The sequence below is a fragment of the Limanda limanda genome, chromosome 16 (assembly GCF_963576545.1).
Source record: "Limanda limanda chromosome 16, fLimLim1.1, whole genome shotgun sequence".
NCBI classification, from domain to species: domain Eukaryota; kingdom Metazoa; phylum Chordata; class Actinopteri; order Pleuronectiformes; family Pleuronectidae; genus Limanda; species Limanda limanda.
In genome coordinates, this window is record NC_083651.1 from 17,159,391 (window position 1) to 17,186,242 (window position 26,852).

The 26,852-nt window shown below is 42.3% G+C and overlaps 1 protein-coding gene across 3 annotated transcripts; it reads left to right on the top strand.

Annotated features, from left to right (window-relative positions):
• Positions 1–1,158: 1,158 nt before the first annotated feature.
• Positions 1,159–26,850, top strand: cobll1b (cordon-bleu WH2 repeat protein-like 1b). 3 transcript variants are annotated; one of them, XM_061087963.1, is made up of 14 exons: positions 1,159–1,436; positions 1,670–1,750; positions 17,665–17,853; positions 19,143–19,347; positions 19,431–19,656; positions 20,104–20,148; positions 20,238–20,332; positions 20,488–20,724; positions 20,827–20,992; positions 23,002–23,224; positions 23,320–23,408; positions 23,739–25,144; positions 26,072–26,215; positions 26,305–26,850. In XM_061087963.1, exons 1-13 carry the CDS (start codon positions 1,396–1,398, stop codon positions 26,177–26,179), a joined length of 3,111 nt encoding a protein of 1,036 aa, XP_060943946.1. In that variant the 5' UTR covers positions 1,159–1,395; the 3' UTR covers positions 26,180–26,215; positions 26,305–26,850. The 3 variants fall into 3 exon arrangements, with proteins under 3 accessions (XP_060943946.1, XP_060943947.1, XP_060943948.1); XM_061087964.1 differs by having other exon boundaries at positions 20,863–20,992; XM_061087965.1 differs by lacking the exons at positions 1,159–1,436; positions 1,670–1,750 and adding an exon at positions 8,707–8,839.
• The last annotated feature ends 2 nt before the right edge of the window (positions 26,851–26,852 follow it).

The window sequence follows — 26,852 nt, forward strand, 5'->3', positions numbered from 1 at the left end:
CACCTTTGAGTTGGGTCATCCATGTTGTGGACGACTTTACTGATAAACATCAGTGAACAAACTCACAAATCTAGTGACTGAAGCAACAGAACCTTCCAAGGAGACGTATGTTAATGCTTTCGGAAAGGGACCTCTGAGTTTAGTATTCATAATAATAATATCAACGTTTGTATATACGTTTTTTAATCTACATTGTTCAATTGTAATTTTTTGCAATCAATAATCTGTGTTATCTGTGTATAACATTTGTTATTCTTGTTTATCTGCTCCACACAACATCACATTTGACTCTACCTGAGGTTTCTGCATTTAGTTAAATAAAGTGTTTTTTTGTAAGTTTTCCTAAATCTTGTTGAGTGTTAAGGGCAGAGTGATTTGTGAATATGGGCCATTCAAATAAAAAATGTATTTTATTTGATGTAGCATTTCTGATCTAAGCTTGTAAGTCATTCCAGAGTTTTGGGGCCTGTACTGCAAACGCTCAGTGGCCTTCAGTCACCAATCAAGCTCTAGAATTACATATAGCTGTCGGTGGCAAAAATATTTAGAAAGAAAACCACAAGTAATAAAACAAAATATAATAAAATATACACCTAAAATATAAATTATAAACTGAAATACAATATATTACTGAAATGAGAGAATGATAGAAGATGAAGAGAAGGTAGGTAATACAGAATAGTGGTAGTGCAAATATTGCAAGGGAGCTATCGAAGGACTATATCCAAATATATCAAACATATTACATCACTGATCTAAGATTTTGATTATTAAATGTAAAGTTGAAATGTTTAAATTGTATTTTTTGTGTTGATATTCATGGGGAGGGGAGGATTTGTAGTTTCCATGATTCACCACACGATGTCACTGCAGACAAATGAAACACTTGTTAGAAGGAAGTTGAAAACAACAACAAGAAACGCTGGTGTGGTTTTTGTGTAGCTTATTACACACAACAAACCAACGAGCTTTTTGTGTTGTTAATGGAGATATGATTGTGTTACGTGAACATGGGCTCCGTGCAGTTTCCTCAGGATCCTCCGCAGGGAAGGTAAAGTGAGAGCATCACACAGAGAGAGAAGGAGAGAGAGAGAGAGAAAGAGAGAGAGAGAGAGAGAGACGCCCCCCACTTCTCCAGATCTCAGTCTCGGATGCACCGAGGGAAAAAAGTTGTGTAGCCTACGATCATGTGAGGAGGGAAATGATTTAGATGTGTTGGAGTGTGGGGTTCAGAGTCAGGAGGAGCACACACACAAAGAGACACACACCGCACCACACTGCGATGCGCTGCGTAAAGAGACAGAGGACCTAAACGGGAACATGGATCATTTATCCAAACACAATGTGTGCGCAAAGGGCTCCACAACACAACTCGCCCTGCCTGTGTGAACACTGATGGAAGTGGACAACTGCATCGACCACCGACTGCATTCATGGTAAGAGACGGATCACTCGATACCTAGTGAGAAGGAGAGAAGGAGTGAGAAGGAGAAGAACAATCTGTTGATGTGGAGACTAGAGAAGATGATCTCTTGAGGGATTCGCCCACATTTCAGTGTTGATGTTCGCATCAGCTCAGACTGACCTGCACAACATTCAGTGTGTGAGCTGCTGCTGCTGCTGCTGCTGGGAATGACCTGTGCCTTTTGTGTTTGTGTGTGTTTTTTAGTCCGAGGGATTGTGTTAAACCTATGAGTTTCGTCATGGATGATCACGGATCCCTGCCCCATCCACGGAGCTCAGCTCTGAGGTATGTTCAGTGTATCTGTCATATGGATCAGCAGCTGCTGCCTTCTCTGTTTGTTTTATCACAGGGAAAATCAAGAAGAACTAATGGGAGCATGTGAGTCCAAGAGCCTTTTATACTGTTAGAGGCCTAAATAGGTTATTTTATTTTGTATCCATCCTTTATTTTAAGAGGAAGGTTGTGTCACTCGTCAATGTGGCAGCAATGAAGTAAAGTAGAGCCTTATCTTGGCCAAACAGTTCCCTAAGAAACCACATTTATATTCATGACGTCCAGTGTTTTTTATTTAGATCTGCACTAAATTGCACACACTAATAAATATCAGTCCCGTAAACATGCTGGGTTCTTCTCATCACGATCCATGAGTCCTTCTCTGACAAATCAAAATGTGGAAAAATGCTCACGTAGTGTTAAAGGACAAAAAAAGGATCCAACCTTTAATGGGTTCCTCCTTGGGTCTTGCTCCACCCCTCCACAAAATGTCATCGGTCTGGTAGTTTATACATTATCGTGCTAACAAACAAACAAACAAGCAAATTCAGACGAAAACACAACCTCAATGATAAAGCTTCAAGTAAAAATAAAAGTAGGGACAAAATAAACACACAGAAACATACTAAAAACACAGCAAACAGATTAAAAACCAGAGATCATACGAAGAAACATGTATAGCAATCAGTGGCTAAAATGATTTATGGAGAATATAATGCACATTTTCTATAAAAACTTATAGAAAACTTGACTTTAAAAGATTTTCAAATGGGCCAAGAGAGGGTAATGATTCAATAAGTTTAGGATATCTTGCAGCTCATTCCAAACATGTGGAGACTGAAAGCAAAAGGCACATTTACCCCACTATTAAAAACTCAAATAAAAAAATTGTATTAAGGAAGGCCCAGAAGTTGTCAGTTTTTTTTTCAATGTACACATCGCACAAAATCCAGTACATCTCTCCGCGAGCGTCAATCGGAAGGAAAGACCCGGTGGTTTCCTCCCCAAGTTGTTTAAGGCACGAGCATAATGCCACCTTTGTAAATATGAATCCATCTGCACACACACACACACACAATTTCAACACATTCTTTTGACCCAGTCCGAATGCAGCAAAGTCACAGTTGTTGCAGACGTTTCAACCTTTGAACTCTGCTCATTTCCTGCTCTGAGTTTTTTTTTTTTTTTTTAACTGAGAAATTGCCTTGACCATATGCAGAGGTCATGGGAAGTATTCTGCAGGCAAAACATTCGACCTCCTCTGTCTCTGTGATGAGCAGGACCATCTTTTCTGTTTCTCTGAGGAAGTCTTGCATCTGCTGGACTTGAAACCGATATTCTATGAAGCACTCGTTTGTCATGCCCAATAGTCAGAGAGTTCACGGTGAAAATACCAAAAATAAGTGCTGTGAATATATGACACAATGGAATTTCCCATCAGTTTTGGTTCACGAGTTTAGAGATGATGTCAGCTGCTTTTATTCCAGTGGTTGGAATCATTTAAAAAAAAAAAAAAAAAAAAAGGGGAGTGAGTTTCCAGACTTTTTTTTTTTCTTTAATCTGCAGTCACTACTTTGGCATTCAGGAGAGATCTACCAAGTTTTTGAGATTTTAATTAGAGGTGAGAATTCAAACATATGATAGTTTCCAATCCAGGATTCCATGAGAGGGAAGTTTCCACCCCTGCCCTGCATAATTAAATTTTCCTTTCTTGGAAAAATAAAACTTCTTGGTGTTGCTCGCAGTCATATTTCATAAGTGTTTTGTAATCTGGGAGCGTGGCCACACTCCCTGGCAGCGGCAAGCAGCAGACTACCTAAATCACTCTGTGGTCTGACTGTTTTAAGTAAACCACACTCTTCCATAAGCTGCTGGGGTGTGGGCGAAGGGACACATGTTCCCAGTCTTATTTGTGGCTTCTTATATTTGGAGCCAATATATGTTATATGTGGAGCTTTGCCAAATGCAGTCACATAGGAATCTTTCCTCGTGACCTCATATTTATAGTTTTTTCTTCTATTTTTCGGGCTCAGTTACAAATAAATTTCAAGATTTTATTTTGACTTCAATCAGAACCTTAATTGGAACAGGATTTACCTGAGGCAAGGAGGTTCTGTTTGAGTTTAGCCGCATTACGCCAACACGACAAGACAGATACCCCGAAAATTGGTGGAAGGATGCATTACGGGTCAGGAAATACTTATTTTTTTTCAGATTTGAATAAATAAATGAATAAATAATCAAATAAATGTCTTTGTTTGCCACAGAAATCATTATATTTAAAGGGATAGCTGCATCGCAAGACACTTGTGTGTACGTGCCCAACTGTATCTGAAACTATGAGGTCTGACTATCTTAGAGGATGCTAACAACTTTAGGGACGATAGCGCTGCCGAAGCTAGTTGAGCAAAATCCCAAGTGAGAGATCTGTCACGTCATGATGACTGGCAGGATTCAATGGATTTTCATGATATTTTGTGGAGGGGTTGGTCATGAACTAAGGAAGATCCCAATAAGTTTATGGAGATTGATTTGAAAAGAACCGACATGTTTAGGGGACTAATATTTATGTTTTGTGTGCAATGCTGTGCAGATCCAAATAACGATCCAGATCTTTTGAATTTAAATGTGGTTTCACAAGAGGAATGTTGGGCCTTGGTGGAGGTACGAACTCTGCTGAGTGGCATTCTAGTTTCTATTTCCGTCTCTCTAAATGTATCAAGACGCACAAGTCTTCCTTCGTTTGTATTCTTAACAGTGCACAGCTTGGAGCTCGCAGCCCTGCTAAATTGGACACACCTTAAACCATGATCTCACATGGCTGGCTTTCTTCAGGGCACAATGTGGAATTAGTTAAGGTATCGTGAATCCCCACAGCTGTTTCCCCGACATGCAGGCAGTCCAAGGGCACAGCTGCTCACATGAGGCCACAGATGAAAATCAGACTGACTGGAGATAGCTGAAGAAGATGGGCACGTCGGAGTGGAAACAGAAACGATGAAGATTGAAAAGAAAAACCCAGGGCTTTGAGTGGACTGAAGCATATTTCAGTATTCCTCCTTGAGATTATGCTCGGAGACAACAAAGCTGTCTTCATTCAGGAGGAGACTTAATGTGGCCCACAGCATGCTGCCCTCTCAGAGCCTACTCACATCAGCTGGGGCCAAAAAGCAAGATGAAAGATGTCATTCAAACACACCCGCCCACTATAGAGGCAATAAAGCAGAAAGGAAAATCAGCGTTAAGCTCGGGCCTGTTGATGAGCTGGTGGATCATTTCTGCTTCACGGGGCTAAAACAGACAAAATGGCCAACAACAAGGGGAAGGGGGGGGGGTGTGAAGAATGTCTGGTCTTTGTTGCCACACTGAAACCAACGCACTGACCGTAAATACCAGTGAATACTCCTCACTGGACAGTTATGGGCATTATGAAACGCAGCGTGTTGGCATTTACAGTCATTTCCTTTAAACCTCTGAAGTAGACACAACTAATAAGTGTTTGTGTATGAGAGGGTTGTGCACGGCGGCATATTTAAACAGATCGGCTGCACAGATTCCGTCTGTACACTGACTGAACAGACTAGAGGACTTGGCCCCTCATTGTTTCTGTTATGCGCTCTTCCAGGGCACGACAGTTGGACGCCTCCCACTCTCGGCCTGTCGAAAACGAGCCAACATGAATGCGACCTTTGTGCGCGCTCAATGGGAACTTTTATTTATCTCCAATAACATTCAGACATTTTACGTGACAAAGAAACAAATTGCCTTGTTTGGTTTGACCTTTATTATCAGTGTTTGTCTTGTTCAGATGAGATACTGAATGTGTGGAGAAGGCACCGGGCCCCTCACGTCTGGCACTGGTTGAGTAAACTGCGGTTTTGTTTAACGAGACGTTGACAAGCTGTATAGCAAATTATCCAACTGATGACAAATCATGGAGCCAAGCTTAAACCAACCAGGCACAAGATGGGGAAGTGTTATTCACCCAGAAGCTTGTGCACGTGGGTTCTGTGGCGAATGTAGCGTGCGGACAATACTGTCTCATCATCAACCGTCCTTATTATGCAAGCAAATTGGTGGGTGAAGCAACTTTGCATTAAAGATCCAGTCTCTTTGTTTCTATTGCAGCTGTATTTCATAATGTACTATGACTGAGGTGCTACTTTTGCATTAAACTGCAGAATCTGGTTGAGTAGAAATACACAAACTTGTAAATTTAGGTCATAAATAGCTCAGTCGGGCCTTTTTCGTCCTCTGACCACGACTTCAAAAGATCAGGACGGACGGATGTTGTTCTTGCTTTTGTGAGAAATGGGTGTAACCCCAGTGACAATGAGACAAAATGTGGAGTTTTCTTTTTGTTTTCCACAGCTCAAGGGGTTGTGCAACTCTGAATATTTGGTTTACACCGAACAATGAAGGAAGACACTGGATGTGGCCGTTTTGGTGCAGAATCCGGAACCTCAGTTCACACGATCTGATGGAGAGAACGCTTTTGAAAGATTTCCTGCTGCAGACAATACTGCATTGTTTCAGATGAAAGTCAGTGTGATAGTTATAATTATGACTCAAAGGGGAAAGCTTTTTCTCTCTGCAAACTTTTTTTACCTTCTTGACACGTTTGTTGAATTGAAAAATATGAATTTCTGCATAAACAGGCGCCAAAACGTACATTGTGCGCATATCAGGGAACTAACACTGGAACCCGTGCACCTGTGATATCAGCAGATTTTATCGGCCAACCGATGTATCGCTCGGCTCTAATCTTAGATCTCATTGCCCAACCGGCTGGAGGTCATAGTGGCCTGCGATCTTACTCTGCCTCTGCTGTAGTGTCAGACACCTGAGTGCAAGCGTGAGCTCCACAGGGAATAAGTAACACAGTTAAAATGAGCTGGATCATGAAAACACTGACTGGCACAGAGATTTCTCCGAATGCTACATGTTGGTGTTGAGGACACTCGGGGGGGATTGAGTTGATCCAGGCCTGCGCTGGAAAAAACACTGTGGGAAAAAGTTTTTTTGTTTTGCCCTGCAATAATAAACAGTACACAACGGAAGTGGGAAGTTCTCATCGGGTCCCAGTGGCCCCCCCCCCCCCCACCTCCCTAATCTCTCCTCACCCTGCACAGTTTACACCATGATGCTAATGGCCTTTCCAGACCCTCTTTAAAAAAAAAACAGAGTTTGCTCTGAGTGACTTCTCATCAAATTACCAGCTGTGGGTCTGTGGCCCCATGTTTTGTCTTCTCTCAGGGACACCCCCCCACACACACACACTACCACCACCACCAGTCTAACTTAACTCCTCCTTCCCGCTCCCACACACCGACATCTCCGCTCGCCACTTAGCCTCCTTATCAGTGAAGGTATTCTGTGCTGGTTGTTTGCAGAGCGGGGCGAACATTCTTAAGTGAAAGTGTACGGCCGCCGACTTGTTTCACAATGGAAAGTCAAAGTTATTGCTTCCGTATCAGGCACTGAACAGTCTGCTGGACAAAGCCCTCGAGCTTTATCAAGCGCTTCAATCACATTTGCAGGAAAACAATATTCAAAGTGGAAGTCATAGGGTTCCAGACAATATGTTTGAAACTTTATTTTTAACTTTTTAATCGGATGCTTTGTGATCACAGGAAAGTCACAACAGGCTCCTAATGAGGCTCAAAGGCAAGGTCACAGCTCAAGATTGTAATAATCTTTTCAAAGCAAAGGAAGCAGAGATAAAAATGTTTATTCACTGAATATTTAAAGTACTCAAAGTATGTATATGCAGCTAAAACAGGCCTGTATGCTCATGTATGGGGAGAGTAATGAAGACCGGGTCTGCTGAGGTAGCCCCGTTATTACCTCTGCCAGTGAGGTGATGTTCTCACCCCTGTCCTTTAAGTTTTCATGGTTGGTTTGTTTGAAAGCAAGATTCCTAGAAAACAACTGAATTGATAAGCATTAGACCTGGTGGAAGCACTTGGTATGGATCTGGGAGGAATACATTAAAGTTTAGTCATATCCAGGGGCGGAGCCAGGTGTTTTAACATTGTGAGATAGAGCTTTTTCCTTTATCTCTCAGAGAACAATTCATTAGATGAAAAATAATCAGGCATGTTTAGGGAACTGATATCTATAATTGTGGGTGAAATTAGGTGCAGCTTAATTGAATTTTAGACGACTGCTTATTTCATCAGCAACTCATACGTTTCCCCATTGAAGACTGAGTTTCTAGTTGTTTTGTTATATTTCAATCTGTTGATTAAATTAACAATGAAAACATCTGCTTTCTCGGCCAGGATCCGTTAAGTGCCAGGTGCTGACGGCCTCTTTTGACAGCTCTTATTGAAAAAAGCATCCGGATTGCCCTCATGAATATCTGTGTTGACATCAGGATATTGTTGTAGTCACAGCTTTTGTTTCATTCTGCGTATTCCTAGTGGAACAGTGTTATCTGGAATCGTAGCTGATTATCGATCAGATAGTTTTAGGCCTTGAAGTGAGGAACAATGATCAAATTGTCACCGAACAAACGTGAGGCCCGTCAGTGTTCAATAGGAGGAAGGGCCTGCTGTCAGGAAGTTGAGTTTCATGTCTGTGTTAGTTTGAAACACTATTGTGTTGTTATGCTCAACTAACAAGTCCTCTAACATGGTTTGGAAGTGAGTCAGTTGTGTAGAACTAAGGTGTGGTTCAGAAAAGTTGGCCGAGTTTCTCATCGCATTTCATTGTGAAAAGTAAATAGAGGAGAATTATCTGATTAAATTAGGGAGTGGGAGGATTGCAAAACTGTGAGAGGAAGCTAATGGAGATAAGAGAAACCTTTTTAATTCTCCTCCACTCATGATAGAAAACACATCATGATCACTCAGCCTATCTACACCAGTCTTTAGCCATCGAGAGCTCTTGGGCTGCAGCTTTCACTGTTGCTCCTCTGGCCCCACCCACAGGTTCATGTCTGCACAGGGAGGCAAAGCTGCTTACCTTTCTGCTCATGACCTCAGGGGGAGGCAGCTCCCGACAGCGCCGGAGCTCAGAGACGCACGGAGGAGGCCGATGGGATTTGGTTCAGGGGAGACATATTTCTGATGTCACAGCTTGGGTGTGGCATTAAAGGTGGGCCACTTTTTTGATTTTTTTTTGAAAACCTACACTGATACTGTTTAGTCTGTCTGAGTTCCGATGGGAGACAATCGCAGCAGCATGGAAATGATTTGAGCGGACACGGCGTCAGACAGACAGAGAGGTAAGAGAGCGTGGAATGGAGGGTTGGCAAAGTGAGAGGAAAAGCAGGTCTGTCACACCTGCACTCTACGTATCTGCTTCTCATTGTTATGTCTATAGTATTATCTTAACACAGCAGTGCCGTCACCGAACTCCTCTGAAAGTGTCACACAGCAACGTCAAATAGATTTTTTGCGCTTTTATTCTTATCATACAGACAGTTTAATAAGACCGTGGCATGTGTTTTGACTTGAAGAGGAAGGTGTGTTGGACCTGCTGCACTCTGGCATGTTTGAACCTGTACATTTGACTGTACAGCCAGTGCACCGCTGCCTGTGGGGTTGTGTGCTTTGGTCCCCGGAGCATTGAATTGTTGCTCTCGTTTCTTAGAATAATCTTTGTGTTGTCAGAATGTGTGCCCGGGCAGAAGGACCCTTGTTGGAATCTTGTTTGTTGTTCTGGTACATGAAGCCATCGTGAACAAGAAATCCCTCAGGGGCCGTCCTGCTGCTCAGCAGCTGCTAACATACCGCAGTAGGCATTCTGCATAATCCCCAGACCCTCAGAGGGAAGTCTCTACCAGTGCTTTGGTCCGGTTTCTCCTCTGGGCTGCTCCCACTTGATCATTGTTATGTTTGATCAAGGACTTTGCCTGAAGGGAATTTATTGGATTGGGTGGAGAAAAGCAAACAGAAGTGACTGAGATGTTTCTGGTAAAAGTCATGCCAGCTGGAATACTGTCTAAACTAATGCAGGGAAATTTCATTTTTGAGAAAGGACAGTATTGTATTTCCACCATTCTTTAAACCCTCCCCCCTCTGCTGCTGTCATTCTGTCTGTTTCACACATAAGCACTGAAGTATTTCAAGTATTTTTACACGAGATGTAGCATCTGGATCTTCTGCAGGCCTTTATCATTTTGAGGCTCATCAGTAAAGATTTAGCTGGACTCTTACCAGGCCTTTTTTAACTTTTGGAGACTTGCAGGCTTTTCTCAACTGCTTCAAGCTGTGAAGCACGTTTTTGTCAGGTGTGTGGCACAACACCAGACATCTGTTTGAACTGGCGCACATATTCAACTCACAAATCGATTTATGGCTGTTGTTAAATCCATCACAGGAAGCCATCATAGTTTGCAGTGTTAATTTGGATATTTGAGTCCATTTGTTTGCACCAGTGAAGTTCACATAAACATCGTAGGGTGAAACAGTAAATGGCAGATCGACAGCAGGCCTGTTATTTCCTTGTAGCCTGTGATCAGGCCTGCCAGGAACGGGTCCTGTGCGATTGAATGGGCTTGTCTGTGAGCGTCGGACCTTCCAGGGAAACCCGGTGAATGAGGCATCAGCACAGTCAAGCTTCAACACGTCTCCTCACATTCAGCAGCACATCCTGGGCTTCTGAAAAAAACAAAACATACAGGCCTGGAAGCCAAAAACAAACCAGCCTGTGTGTCTGTGTCTGTCGCAGCCTCGAGGTGTCTTGATGAAATCACTGATGACACAGCTGTATAAACTTTGCTGACCCTGAACCTGAGGAGTGGGGGTTGTGCATCTTTTCCCCCGTGTTAATATATTAATTGTTCACAGTTGAATGTCACGTGACCGTTTTTATTTCCATTTATAGCAAATAATATAAGAACCGGATCAATTCTAAATATATCTTCTTACAAGGTCCAGTTTTAGACCATTTGTCACAATGTGTGGAAAAAGACAAGGTTACAATCCCATTGCCAAATAAAGAGCCAGATTCATGAAACTGGGACTTTGTACCCAGTGGAGACCACAGAGTAAATGTCTGTTTTAACTGGTCTCTCTGTTTACTTGCTCTGCAGGGAATTCATGGTCATCGTGCTGGTTTCACATCAACAATTTCTTATCTGTGTGGTATTATTTATCTCGCCCTCGTAGAGGTCGACTTTTGATTATTCACAAGCCTTAAATGTGTTAAACACCACTGCTGGTCTCTGGAGGTGGACGAGTCACAGTTTCTGTGGCATCCCATAATAGTAAACGATAGTGTTGGATACAATTAACAACATGCTGACAGTTTATCTGTTTTTTTTCAATCCTCCAGGGGGCTAAATGTTGGGACCCGGGGGGGAAGTACCACCCTGTTCTGCATCTGAGTACTCCACAGATGTTATGTAAATCAGCCTGTTTCATCATGTAGCTCCATGTGAAGGGGAAATTTGAGTTATGTGTGAACATCGTTAAATGTGATGGGGACAATGAATATAGACAGCAGATATCATGGGAATACTGACATGATTTATTTAGTTTTGGGGATGCTCAGATAAACCATACAGGATTAAACCAGATTTTCTCCAGGTGAAGCAATTTGAGGCACAGCTTGCATGTGCTATATTGAGTGATATTTAGTAAGTTTTATGGTCATTTTTATATTGGAAATATGAAATGTAATATGTCAATGTAAAGACTATCAACAGACTTCAGACTGCATTTAATCACCATAATCCTTAAATCCTTTAATCCTAATCATTGAAACATATTTAAACGTAAATATCTCATCACAGCTCTAAAATGTCATCAAAACTGTAAGAGTCATTTTAGTTGATTGTTAATCCTTAGTAAATACCTTTGTTTTACAACCTAGCTGCTAACAGGAGAACTACAGTCTTTCGATAAACAACATCATATAAAATACATGGCCTAATACATATCTTAAAAGGTTTAAAACAGATTTATCAATAAAGCATCAGTGTGCAGCCTTCTTATTCTTCCCTCTGAAGTCTCCCTTTTACAACCCAGCAGCTCACTGCAACAGGTTTCACTGGGTTATTTGGTGGAAATGATGACGGACAGATCAAACACGTGTAGTACAAAGCTGATTAAAAAAAGAAACAAAAACAAAAATCTAGCTAATCCGATTGATTCATTTTATTTAATCCAATTAAAGACACGTCTCAGGCATCATGCAGCCTCTCTTACTTTCATGGCGTTATACTGATGTGTGGTGAAGTTTTGTCCTTGTTTAGAATGACTGTAACCATAGTTTGGCTGTAAATTAAATAATGTATGTCTATTAGTATGTCTGTGTGATTTGCATTTCAAAAAGGATTGTACAAAATGCATATTTGTAAAAATCCTCCAACACAAATATTAGCATGTTAAGAATCCTAACTAGTTCAGCCATAGACAATCTTGACTTTTAGCATGAAATAACTTATTATAAACCCAACTTACTGGAAGAATGAACACTTGAACATACATTAGTGTGATAAGAACTAGCTAAAATGGCGGTAACAATCTGTGGGTAAATTAAAAATTGGTCCATGTCCCATGAATTAACATAAAGGAGGCCGTTTTCTTAAGCCATACTGCAGCCAGCCACCAGATAAATAACTCTTTGGCTTAATTTTGGGGGAGCAGTCACGTGATCCATCTTTACACTCATCAGTCTATGGTTATAACTGAGAGTCATATTGTTGAGAGAAGATCGTGCAGACCTCTTTCCTCGAGACTCCACGTTACAGTGGAAAGAATAAAGGGTATTTCTAAAAAACATTCAGAAATATCTTTACTCAGGATCTAGAAGCGTTCACAAGTAAGGTTGTTTGCCAGTAAAGAAACAAAGGGAAGCAAAGTCTTTGTAGCGTTGCTTAGGTATTTCTGGTACAATCTGATTTAGGGGATAGCTTCTTTGGAAGTAGTTTGTAATTCTTAAGAACCTATGAATATTTGCACGTAAACACATAGATGACGTAATGAATTAAGGCAGAGGTCTTCAACGTTTTTCAGGCCAAGGACCCCCAAACAGGTGGAGAGATGGAGCAGGGACCCCCTACTATATATATTGCATAAAATTGTGTTTTATATTAAACTGGACCTAGTGCCATGTTCAACATAACTACCCTGATATTGTGCATTCAATACTAAGCTATTCAAATATTACACGGGTTCATATATTCATGTTTTTAATTTAAACATGTGCAAGGTACAGGGTGGCCATGCCACTGCCATTTATAAACATACAGTGGGAACGGAAAGTATTCAGACCCCTTTAAACTTTTCACTCTGTTTCATTGCAGCCATTTGCTAAAATCTAAAAAAGTTCATTTTATTTCTCATCAATGTACACTTAGCACCCCATCTTGACAGAAAAACTTCAGAAAAACTGAAATATCACATGGTCATAAGTATTCAGACCCTTTGCTCAGTATTGAGTAGAAGCACCCTTTTGAGCTAGTACAGCCATGAGTCTTCTTGGGAATGATGTAACAAGTTTTTCACACCTGGATTTGGGGATCCTCTGCCATTCTTCCTTGCAGATCCTCTCCAGTTCCGTCAGGTTGGATGGTGAACGTTGGTGGACAGCCATTTTCAGGTCTCTCCAGAGATGCTCAATTGGGTTTAGGTCAGGGCTCTGGCTGGGCCAGTCAAGAATGGTCACAGAGTTGTTTTCCGAAGCCACTCTTTTGTTATTTTAGCTGTCTGCTTAGGGTCATTGCCTTGTTAGAAGGTGAACCTTCGGCCCAGTCTGAGGTCCAGAGCACTCTGAAAGAGGTTTTCTTCCAGGATATCTCTGTACTTGGCCGCATTCATCTTTCCTTCAATTGCAACCAGTCGTCCTGTCCCTGCAGCTGAAAAACACCCCCATAGCATGATGCTGCCACCACCATGTTTCACTGTTGGGATTGTATTGGGCAGGTGATGAGCACTACCTGGTTTTCTCCACACATACCGCTTAGAATTAACGCCAACAAGTTCAATCATGGTCTCATCAGACCAGAGAATCTTATTTCTCATATTCTGGGAGTGTTCTCCATGTGTTTTTTGGCAAACTCTCTGCGGGCTTTCATATGTCTTGCACTGAGGAGAGGCTTCCGTCGGGCCTCTCTGCCATAAAGCCCCGACTGGTGGAGGGCTGCAGTGATAGTTGACTTTGTGGAACTTTCTCCAATCTCCCTACTGCATCTCTGGAGCTCAGCCACAGTGATCTTTGGGTTCTTCTTTACCTCACTCACCAAGGCTCTTCTCCCACGATTGCTCAGTTTGGCTGGACGGCCAGGTCTAGGAAGAGTTCTGGTCGTCCCAAACTTCTTCCATTTAAAGATTATGGAGGCCACTGTGCTCTTAGGAACCTTGAGTGCTGCAGAAATTATTTTGTAACCTTGGCCAGATCTGTGCCTTGCCACAATTCTGTCTCTGAGCTCTTTGGGCAGTTCCTTCGACCTCATGATTCTCATTTGCTCTGACATGCACTGTGAGCTGTATGGTCTTATATAGACAGGTGTGTGCCTTTCCTAATCGAGTCCAATCAGTTTAATTAAACACAGCTGGACTCCAATGAAGGAGTAGAACCATCTCAAGGAGGATCAGAAGAAATGGACAGAATGTGAGTTAAATGAGTGTCGCAGCAAAAGGTCTGAATACTTATGACCATGTGATATTTCAGTTTTTCTTTTTTAATAAATTTGCAAAAATTTCTACATTTCTGTTTTTTTCTGTCAAGATGGGGTGCTGAGTGTACATTAATGAGAAATAAAATGAACATTTTTGATTTTTGCAAATTGCTGCAATGAAACAAAGAGTGAAATATTTATAGGGGTCTGAATACTTCCCGTACCCACTGTACATCTTGCATACAACACTGAGCTATTAAAGTAATTCACAGATTCATGTTTTTATTTTAAACATACATGTAGAAGAGACAGTGAATCCTCATCTGTGGATGGCACACATACTCCCACATTAGTGAGATGTCGGACTCTGATGGGTAGCACACAACTTATCTAATCTTGGATGGATGGAGGTTGTCCGGCAGAGGGTCAAATCAGCCTCACAATATGTTGGATGCATGTTAATGTGTATTGAAAGACAATTAAATTTGTGAAAAAAAAAAAAAAAAAAAATTATAAAAAATTTAAAAAATTGTCTTATCAACCAAAGATTTTGCGGACCCCCTGTTGAAGACCTCTGAATTAAGGAATAACTGGTGCAACCCAATCCTGTCCTTTCCTGAGTAAGCAGGTTGTGGATAAACTGTTCCTTTGATTATATTTTCTGAGACACATTCCAGCTCGTTACAGTTCACACAGCAGAATGATGCTGGTTACTGGATGGTGGCTTTATTTTTCCTGGCTCAAAGATGATCAGCAAACCAGTGTGTTTCTGCTGTGTCCATCCTCTCACTGCTTGTTTGTTTTTTCTGCTACTGCCTCAGCTCTTCTTGCGATGTCTCAAATTACTGAGTATCTTCCTTTTGTATCGAGGATGATACTGGCCGACCTCGGACTTGACTTTGTGGATTTCAAGAGCAGTTGTTAAAAGAATACAAGACGATAACGCATTAAAGCAATATTTCTTACATGAGACCGATGCTTTGTGTGAAACTGTGAGGCAGTGAACACTGGGATAGTTGGTCTATTTGTGACTGTGGCATATTTCAGTTTATAAGAGAAGTATAACTCTTGGCAACAATTTCACGATTGCAAGTACAATATATTGTAAATAATGAATGATTTAAGACACATGCTAAGTCTTTAAGGTCATGGCTAACAGTGTACCACTAACATGTTATTGCTAGTGGTTATAGCAATAGCTACCATAGCAATAACATGCTATAGCCACCTGAGTCTGATGACTGCATGGCTCACTGAACACTAACTCCACAAAGTTAAAAGAGGTTTTTGTCAACATATCCTTCCACACCTCAGTCCTTGTTGTCATTCTTTTTAACTGCTGCAGAATCACAGGAAATGTGAGAATGTAACTGCACCTTTCAATGGGGAATAGAATAGAATAGGATAGAGCTCTTTTGTCTGCCCAGGTGGAAAATTTAGTTCAGCTCAATAAACAAGCAACAACATGAGGACATAGAATCGTAAAACCGAACCACAGGGTCAGACACAAACGACTTAAAAACAACAGTGGTCTGTTATTAAAACAGGCACGTGCACGGGGTCGCAACAGACCATGAAAGAAACCTCACAGACAGCAGACTGTGCCGTTACCGGCCCTGGATCAGGTGGAAGGATCCCAACTGGGCCCCAAGTTGTCAGGGACACGCTCCCAGGTCGGATCAGCCTGTGGCAGGACTGACTCAGAGGAGGGCGTCTTGTGATTAAAAAGCCGAAACACATCCTCTGATGATCCCTGACATCTGCTGGTGGTGGTACTGAAGACCTACAAGGGATATTCACCATGTTTTCCTATGTTCTAGAATTGTACACAGAAATGTTCTTTTCATGGCTTCTCTGTGGAATGGATGTCACTTTCTGGAGTTAAGAATACTTAAGGCACTCGGAATGAAGGACTTGTATTTATATTATTATGCCTTCCCTCTCATGGCGGTATTGAGTCCCATATGGTCATATTATTAGTGCAGTTTATTCACAGCTCCAATTAATTAGCTATTCGCATAACGTGGTTCCAGTTAACACATTTGAATAGCCTCACTTTGTAAATAGCAAACTCAGGAGTCATGACTGAGACTTTTGTGTGTGATGTACGCTGTTGCCTCAGAGACTGTGCTGATGTTATTCTGCTTTTAATAACATGAAAACAGTGAAACAAACGCTCCATACTGACTCCATGAGAAGCACATCTGCAGAATGTGGGACCTCTGACTGAAACACAATAATGTGTGTTTTCGTGTGTGTTTCCAGAAACGCTGTAGTCCCAGTGATTAAGGACAGCCGCCCCCGTAGCAAGACTAATAATCCTTTGCTAGACGTGCCTCATCAGAGCCTGTGACCTTGCATTGCTCGGATTCCTTTGTTTGAATGAGCAGTGGCCCCCACGTGAGACTTCACAGGCTGAACTTCAGGCCACTGTGGGTCCGCAAACACTGACTTCATGTTTCTGAAGCCGGGGGATTCCTCGACTCGATGGCGTTACAGTACGATAGCGTGGCATCTGCTGAGTTGATGTAATCTTGTGTTTACTTTGTTTTTTTTTTTTTTTTTATCTCATCATCTGCAGCTTCTCATGCCAAGTGAGTGGCGACACAAAACAAAATGGCTCACAGCTAATCCTCCAACACTGTAATGACGGCCTCCGCTCAAATGAAAACATTGTGTTGCTTGCCGTCAGCAGGTTTTATTGTTCACCGCTTCTCAGGAGCATTATGTGAAAGGTGTTATTATTTCACACGATTACTATGTCCTACTGTCTCACAGCTGATAGAAAATCTTGGCAGCAAATGGAGTCAGTGGTACAGTCAATACAAATGATTAGCCTATGTTGTTTTTTTTTGCATCATATGAGAATCTGTAACTCTCACATGACTGCTTCTGCTCCCTCTCTCCCACACTTTATTGACACAGTTTCCATTAATGTCAGGCCCAGACCAACCGTATTAAATGAGAAATTTCTATCTTGCGCCGCATTACTCGTCGCTCTCTCACATGTCCGTCCGTTCGCAGCCATTTCTTCAGGCTCAATGAGTAAATCTGTCCACTGGGTCGTCTTGTGACCTGTTTGTAAAGCGGACTCGAGTCCTTTCATGTAGTAGCTTCACTGCCATCTAAGACCTGAGGGAGGAAAAAAGGATTCCTTTCATGCTGTCTGGTGCACTTTGGATTTTCAATCAGGTTATTGTCTGAAGGAGCAGAAAGCATTTTTGAAAAACGAACACACACATGCACACAAGTGGAAAACCATACCCAGTCATCTTGAAACTGTTGAGTGTGCCTGGGCCGTGAAATTCTGAAGCCAATGAGAATAATTTACTCCTTCTTTTCCTGAATGCAGGGTGTCGACCAAAAGCAAGGCACCGTCCCCACCAGGACTAAAGGATCTGGATTCCCCAGGTTTCTCTCAGTGGTACCCAGGAAACCCTCATTTAACCATGGACCAGAAAGAGGACCTCATTGATAAGGACCTCTCTCTGGTTGTGGTTTTGCCTGGGGGAATAGAAAAGATGACCACAGTCCATGGCAGGTACAGTAAAATCACTCACACATATTAAATGCAGATTGTGGCATATATGCAACTATTTTTGCTGAATTGCACATAAAGGATGATTATTGTTTTGTGAAAATTTGGCAGAAACACCGTTGTGTATTTGTATAGACTGAACAGGCCGTTCATCTTCTTGGCTTCACGCTTGCCACATGTGTTGTTAAGGGCTCAAGGATGTGCAGTGTGGAGTTTGGTGTGATTGCAAAATAAAATACATTCAATATTAATTCATTTTGAATAAACTGGCCACCAGTGCTTTGTTGAAGCTGTGGCTGGAACTCAACAACTGATTCTATGAGAGTTTTGCCTACTGGTGGTGGTGGTGGCGTTCAGTGGTTCCATATGGACTGAGTCATGCAGGTCACTTTTACAGAACTGTAACCAGCAGCACCACAGGCCAAGCAAACAGGCCATTCCAAACAGGCAGGATTAGGGGGAAACAGGAATTGCAGCAGTTCACAGTTTAGACATTACGCAATGACGCTGATGTCATCACATAAAGTCACATTGAGTCAGATAGGTGGAGTCCTTGAATGTGTGGTTTAGGTTGATATGCATTCACGGAGCAGAATGGATCTCATTACTTTGTTTGTATTCTCTCATCACTCAGAGTTGGAACCAATTATCTGTTTAGATTTTCTCATTAGAGAATGTTACATAGCGTATATAAGTCATTCATTTCAGAACAAGGTCTGCGTGTCCTTCTGCATTGACTTTCCATCAACAGAGTTTACTCAAGATATGATTATCTGCCTCACAATGCACACTGTTTACAAACACTCTTCCACATGTATCTTTTGCTTCTCAGCCCTCTTGAGAAACCACTGAGCCCAATCCGATATGAAAGGATTAAGCACTGAATTCTTCGCCCTCTTTTCTTCCTCTCAACCGGCCCGCACACCTCATTTCACGCTTTGTTTTGAGGATTAAGTTTAAGGCATGGCGTTTTAACTGTATTATCCATTTCAGCAAAGACTCTACTGTTGCCACTGTAGCTTACTGTAAATTTGCTTTATGTTGTTTACACATTCTGCATGGTTCCTTTAAATTTAAATATCAATGAATATACCAACCTATGAAACCAGTGGTCTTTTCTTCAAATTAAACAACAACTACCCTCAAATAACAGGAAGTGATTATTTGATATCGTTCAACATTTAATGAGGCAACTAAAATGTCAAATTATTTGTAATTTTTCTTATATTGTTATGAATATCACTTTCACCACACTATGTCACACATTATTTTTCCCCCTCTGTGTCTTTCAGCAAACCCCTGATGGATCTACTGGTGACGCTTTGTGCAACGTATCACCTGAACCCGTCGAGCCACACCTTAGAGCTGGTCACCGCCAACAGGAACAACATCAAGCTCAAGCCCAACGCTCTCATAGGAACTTTAGATGCAGAAAAGATTATACTTAAACCTAAAGGCGAAGATAAAAATAAGAAGGCAAGTCCTCAAATGCCAGAGGTACGTTAAACACCACGCTGAGCACTTATTCCAACCGCCGCTTTTTGCTGTGTATGATGAGTGGAACATTATCTATTCTCCAGGCAACAGTTCGGATGGTGATAAACTACAGGAAGACCCAGAAAACAATACTGCGAGTTAATCCCAGAGTCCCCTTGGTCGAGCTGTTACCAGCGATATGTGAGAAATGTGAATTCGCCCAAGAGACCACAGTTCTGTTGAGAGATCTCCTGTCACTTGTGCCGCTGGACTTGACCAATTCTCTTAATGACTATGCATTAAGGGAGGTTTATGCAAGAGACACAAAAGGTGAGTGCTAATGTACAGTTACAATACATACCAATACCTCGTCAGCTCACTTAAGCCGTTATCAGACATGAACTGTCAGAATTGCCGCCAGACTTTTTTCGGAGTTTGCCCTTTCCCACATGAACAATGCAGCAGGAGATTCTCTACTCAGATGCATTCTGAACTACACTGAAACTCGTGGAACATTCAGGCAGAAGCAGGAAGTCACGTATTGATTCCGTTACATGTTAAAATCGTTATCAACTCCCCCACTCGCTCAGGGTGAATCCTCAGGATGATCTCCTGCTGCCTCCTCCCATCAGCTCCTCTGGAATCCATTTTTCCTCACAAAGTCCAGAGGCTCTCACTCGGACATTTACATATCTGAAAGCTGCTGTCATGGGTGTTATTGCTGTACTACACACACCACTGGTTCTGTACAAAGTCTCACACCTGTTGTTTCTGCAGGCATACCTGGTTCTCCTGTGTGTCCAGCCTTACCAGCTCATACAGGTAGTTCTGTTTGCAAACTCTATGATTGATATCAAGAGACCTGTCGTATTTCGAACTGATGATATCTTATGGTTGTTTTTTCCCCTTAGGAATGGTCATGCCCGGCAAAGCTAAAAATCAGAAGGAGAAAGAAAACAAAGGCCTCTTCAGCAAGTTTAGAAAAAGCAAGAAGAACTCTGACCAGGTACTTTTTGGGTGCATTGATTATGCAAAGATACTGATGTTTTAGAAAGTACCCTTCAGAGGGAGGTTTCTCTGCTTTGGTTTGCCATTGGTTTGCGTGCACTTTGGTGTTTGTCCTCTTATCATTGCTCTGATTGGATGTTTGCTCTTTCAAAGGCCACGACGGCCAGTGCCCCGGCTTCTCCGGTGCTTGTGAGTAAGCCCCGACCTCTCAGCATGGCCTTACCCAGCACCAACACGTCTCCGCTCAGCTCTCCACTGAGCCCCAGCGACGGGCCCAAGAAGAGACGTGCACCCCTGCCTCCGGTCTTTTCGTTTCAGAGCGGCGCCTCGGACCTCAGCGCCCGCCGGAGAATCAACTCTGAACCCAACACCCAAGTGGACGGTGACCAGGTGAGTGGACCGAAAATTAAGCTCTGAAAACTCACCAGCCATAACTTGCAACGTAAATGGTAGAACCACAGTCAGAGGATTTCTACACGTATGTTTTGCTAGATCGATTATGTATCTGAAGTGAATGCTGTCATGCAGGCGGCTGGTTTAAGTCGGGGGTCTTCGTCGGAGTCTTCCCTGAAGAGGACCAAACGCAAGGCCCCCCCGCCCCCCAAATCCCCGGGTGCTGTCGTCCCAGAGATGGCCCCTCTCGATGAAAATGTGCAAGGTTTGTCTTTGTTAACGTTCTCGTTTGTTTATCAGCGTTTCCTGTGAGTTTCTATGATCACTCACTCCGGTGGTTCATTTTTTCACGTCACTGCTGAGTGGAATATGAAATAGATTGTCTGATATTTTTGTCATGTGCACTGTAACCTCCATGACTGTCCTGGTCAGAGTTTGCAGCCCACAGCTTTTTCATTTGATTTGACTCTTGTGCCTCCTAGTGGTCGTTGTAGTGTAGTGCTTCATTGAGCCCCCGTGACATAGGAGACATGGTCATGGGAACTTTACTGTGATGGTGAGAGCATGGAAAAGTATTCATCTAAATAGGCTTTTTGTTTAGCGCTGTAGGATCTGCTTCCACAAATAAGACCTAGTGCTGCAGCAACTCTGTCAGCATTTTCTCTATACTGCCCTTATTCATTCATTTAGTGTTTAGCGCTTGAACTTTGCCTTTTAAAATATATGTACTAACTTTATCTAATCAAAAGTATAGTCTAGCTTATTCAGACATCAGTGAAATGTCCAAAAATCCCAAACCACTATAATAAAACAAAGAGTACGGTTCCTGAGAAGTTTGTTTTTATTACTTTGACTCTCGGGTCTGAATTCTTTGGAACTTTTCCTCTGATGTTTATAATTAACTTGCTTTGACATACTTTCCTGTGATTGTATGGACACATCTAACCCTGGCTGTATTGTTCTGAGAGGGAAACACCACCCATCCTGCAAACAGAGAATTTTAAAGAAAAAACAATGAATATTAAGAAATAGTTAAACCAATTTGACAAAAACGATCTTTTATTTTTTAATGATAAAAAATGTAGTTCCTCTTTTCTTTTCCGTGAAATAGGGTAGCGAGACAACAGATAAAGCGCACCTTTTTAGATTTTCAGTCGCTTAAAGCACCATTAACTTAAAAGAAGTCCCTCCATCTAGTGTATATTGATTAGACATTGTAAGCACTAGTGTCCTGTAAATATATCCAGGATCGATATCCCAGTTTTCTTTATTTCTCTTTTGCATGTTTTCTTCATGATTTCATTCTTGTTGTGTGATCAGAAACTCTCTCAGCTCCAAATCAACCATAGTCACTATGGCAGCATATTATTAGCAAATGTAATCGTAAGGATTTCACAACTCTGTTCTGCCTGTGTACACCACTATCTCTGTTCTCCCTCTGCGTCCACAGTTCCACAGTGAGAGTTCACTTCCTGTGCTGTTTCCCTAGCAGCCCACTATGGCTCAGTACATGTAGAGTTCAGAGGCTGAGAACACAGAGTTTTGTTTAAGTAGCCTTGAAATTCCTTCTGCTGCTCCCTGCTCCTCTCTGATGCACTTCCCCGAAGTGGTTAGAACCTGACCAGAGGGAAAAAGAGAAAAAAGATTCTAAAGGAGAATTTGTTTGTTTCTTATTAGAACGGGGTGAATGTGTATGATACTGTATAGCTGCTTTCAGGCTCTGGATATTCTCTCTATGTGAGAATGCAAATGTCTGAGTCAGTTGCTCCAGACATTCTCCAGAGTTTCTCCTGTCAGCTCCCTAGTGAAAATCCGATAGACACATAAATATGTTAACCTCGAAAAAATTGAGAATTGAGAGCTTTTGGTGAGAAAGGCCAATATGCTGCTGTTGATGTGTTAGATCATATCCTGCCTCCTGCATGCGTTCTACTCAGCCCCCCCCCACCACCACCACCTGAGCACTCCAGACACGTTGTAATGAACGCATCTGACCTGGACCATCTCCTGCTGTGTTCTTCATATGTGAGGGCAAAGTCTGAGCCAACTTGTGTTAGACGCTTAGTTTAACATGCTTAAGACATTATCAAACAAAACAAATATAATAACTTAAAACAGTTTTAAAACTTTAAAACTTTTGCTTTCTGAGCTAAGAATTTCAAAACCTTTTCAGATTCATGTGATCTGAGACACTCGACTGATCCGCTGTTTTAATGCTATTTTGGTTAATGTGACCTGTTTTCAACTGGTATCCTTCATGATGATGTTTTACAGGAGGTGCAGCTGCCAACACACTGGAGGAGATTATGGAGCAGGAGGAGACGACTCCCCCGGTAATGACTGCAACTGCTGGTGATGCCCAGGGAGAGGACGGCAGCCTCAGTGCCTCTGCCGATGTTTCGCTGCAGTCTCCAGCCGCGGATCCTGAGATACCGGACCCAGTGCCGATGGAGAGCAGTGAGGAAGATCAGACCCGTGATCTGTCCTCAGATGGCAAGTACGAACTGTAGTACGACTTCTCCAGGCTGCGCCACGTTGTTTTCCATTCATTGGCATTGGCAATTCTTTTATTTTTTAATATTGTTTTTACAGTCAACTGCAGGGCACAGTGGATATTCCTGCAACAGTCAGTGATGTTACGACAACGGCTGACACAGTCTCATCTGAGCTGGCAGATACAAGTGAGTTTTCTCTTGGGTTAAAGTGGTATTTACAAGTATATAGTATAAACTGACCCTATATATTATATGATCTTACATATTTTATTGTTCTATATTTCTCTACCCATGTTCTATTGTGTTTATGTCATTTTATCTGCCTGGTGTTCTTCTTATTAAAGCACTTTGAAGCATTGTTAAGATTAGAATGGCCCTCAGACGAGGCCCCATAGTCCACGTAAATCATTAAGCCGCTAGAAAATTACACACACTCATACTTATCAATCATTTTCATCAATATGCATGAATTATCTCCTGAGAAAACAGTTTAACATGATTTTATTTTCCTCATAGACGATGGTCCAGGTAGAGTTGAAACTGTAATCCAGCAGCCAATCTGTGAAGAGTCTACGGCTCAAAGTGTTGAGGGGGATGGCCGCACTGAAGCCGTCAACGTCTCTCCGCCTGTGATGCAGGAGGCAGAAGCACAGGCCTCCGTTCAGGCAAACACTGAAACCCTCGGGGAGCAGGCTGACAGTTTGGAGAGCCCGGTGGCCATCAGCACATCACGCCCCGCTGGAGAGGATACTGAAGTGCAAACAGATTTCACACCGTTCCCTCCACCTCCACCGCCACACACAGAGGAAGTTCCCTCTGTGGCTGACCCGCCGTGCGTCGAATCATCGGGGAAGCAAGAAATGGCCTCTTTGACGGAGGAGGTGGACCTGCCTGACCTCGAGAGACGCGCCTTATCCGACATCCCGGAGACCTCATCGCCTCAGGAGTCAGAACCGAGTGCCCCTGCCGCAACGAAGGCAGCAAATATTTATGCCACAGACTCTGAGCCAAAGCCCAAGCCTTCCAATGAGCTGACAAGGGACTACATCCCCAAGGTGGGGATGACAACGTACACCATCGTGCCTCAGAAATCTCTGGAGAAGCTGAGATATTTTGAAGTTGCTCTGACACTGGAGTTGCCCCCCCCAGCTCCAGAAGAGGGACTTGATATTGGTTCTCTTCAGCTGGAGGAGAGCACAGCACCAGGGGACCAGACGGCGGACTCAAAGGAAAAAGGCGAGCTGCACCCGACTGCACCCAGGGAAGACTTACTGACTAGCACTGCTACTGCCCACGACACTGTTATTGGGGGTGCACCTGAATCTGCTCCTTCCCCTGAAAAGATCCCATCCCTTGCTAATGGGGCGTCTCAAACGGGTTCACCAACAGAGGTCAAGGAGATGAAAATTCCACCCGCAACTAAACCTAAACCCGGTTCTTTCCGCTTGCCACAGCATAAAAAAACACCTGGGTATTATGTAACTTCAGCAGCAGAGAAAATAATTAGTACCAGTCCTGGCTATGGCCAGAGGGAGGCTCCAGGAGGTGTAGACAGAGCCGTGTCCCTGCCCCCTCCTCCCTCACCTCCTGTGCAGTGTCAAGAGGAGACGACGGGGACCAGCAACGTCCAGCTGAGCCCGAATGGGGAAGACAAGAATGCAGCCATCATGCGTATGACAAGGCAAAGCAGTTTGCCTAGTAAAGAGCCAAGTTTGGGGATGAGCTTGGAAAAGTTGAGAAGCTTCGCAGCCGCCAGGCCCTATGCTCCTGTAAGCCCGTCCCGCTTTGCCCAGGCAGTGACCTCTGCAGTGAAAAGGAGCCGGTCCTTATCCCACGGACCAAAGTCACCTCAGTCGCCCCCGATCTCTCCGATTACAAATCGCCCGGCAGCCGTAGAGACAAAAGCATCGTCTCAGCTCAAGGTTAGTCCTGACAGCACATCATACATTTAATTTGAGTAGAAGATCGCACTGCATTTGCTGATCCGAGCACTTCTTTGTGGTGTTACACAGATGTGGGACACAGTCAGCGGACAATAAATCACTAAACAACAATTCAGCCACTTCACTTATTTTCCGTTATCCGTGCAGAGTATTCCACACAGACTAGACCTAATGAGGAAGGATGGGTATCCTCTTGCTGTCTGAGCTTCGGGGAAGAACCTGCAGTTGTGAGGGCAGACTGCACTGTAATCCACAATTCTTTGTTAGAAAAAAGAAGAGAAAACGAATTGGATATTTTTTTGTATGACTAAATTATGATAATCATGATCTTTCGTATTAAACATTTTACATTTGTACAAAAAGTATTTCTTTAAGCTTTAAAGATCATTCTAAGATTTTTCTACTTATATTTATTGCCATAATTTTTTTAAATTTTTTGTTAATTTTAATACTCAGAGTTGATTTTGTATCCTGAGTACCCGCATTCCTTCAATATTTATCTGCATTAGAGATTGACAGGAATAACTCTAGTGCATGCCAAAGTTCATCCTGAATATAAACAGTGTTGTGATCTCCCAGTACTTTTTGCACAGACATCTTGGATCTAAAAAACTATTTCAACTGCAAAGCTTGTTGATATGGTTTGTCCAAAATTGTACATCATCTGTGCAAATCAGGAAATAGTTCACATTGTCCAAGAAATCATGATATGACGAAAAGTCTCTGTAGCCGTGACAGCTTACGTTGTGACCCGTAGAAATAATGCACTTACTTTTGTTGGGCCTATATAGTTGTTTTATTAGCTCTAAAAATACATGCAGCCTTGGTCTCCTTTTCTGTTTCCTCTTTTTATTCTCTGGCACAGTTCGTCCTCAGTGACATATTTTCTCTTTTGAAATGTTGCAGGACGAGGAAAACAAAGACAGTGACAAAGACTCCCTTCTACAGGGAGCAGAGGGTGAAGCACCAACTGTTAGTGGGATTGTTGAAATGGAAGAAGAGAGCGGTCCATAGCAGTGCCTTGAATCCTCTGACCATCTATCATCTACTGTGAGCAAAATCGTGCACATTTCAGAAGGATATAATATGTAAATGTATGTAGAGCACATGGATGAAATATTGTGTTTTCTTTCTTTCAGGAGTAGCTTATCCTGTTGAGTTCTCCCGAACCCTTCACCCCACGACACAGAAGCGGGAACTGTCTTTTCTTTTACCTCTGCAATGGTGTACATAAAACTATGTATTTTGAAAAAAATGAATAATTGGTGTATATCGGTTTATTGCTCACTCATCATTAAGTAATACACCAGGGCTGACTTGCATATTGTCCTGCCTCGCTTTTATTTTGTGTGATGAAGAATATCTTGCATTTGATGCATTTCGGTTTGTGTGGGAACAAGAACGTTAAATGAGAACGATTCTATAAATTATTTGACTGATTTTCATGAGTTGTTATATTATCGGATTTATTCAGATAACGTGCTATCTAAAAAAAATACTGGATGTATAGGACAGAACAGGTCTGAGCCTAAGGTACTTAAATGCTCCTTAGATTATACAGTAAAATCTATATTTAAGTATTACAGAGTTGTGATTAAACTATGCAGACGGACACTGTTGTGCACAGCCAACCTGTTGTTCTCGTCAAGCACAATTGTTATGAATAAAGTTTTTTCTTTTTTTAATC

Coding starts and splice junctions, on each gene's coding strand:
- cobll1b (XM_061087963.1), top strand. CDS start 1,396: ATGGAAGTGGACAACTGCATCGACCACCGACTGCATTCATG. Junction 1,437..1,669: donor GACCACCGACTGCATTCATG/GTAAGAGACGGA, acceptor TGTGTTTTTTAG/TCCGAGGGATTGTGTTAAAC. Junction 20,333..20,487: donor GCAAGAAGAACTCTGACCAG/GTACTTTTTGGG, acceptor GCTCTTTCAAAG/GCCACGACGGCCAGTGCCCC.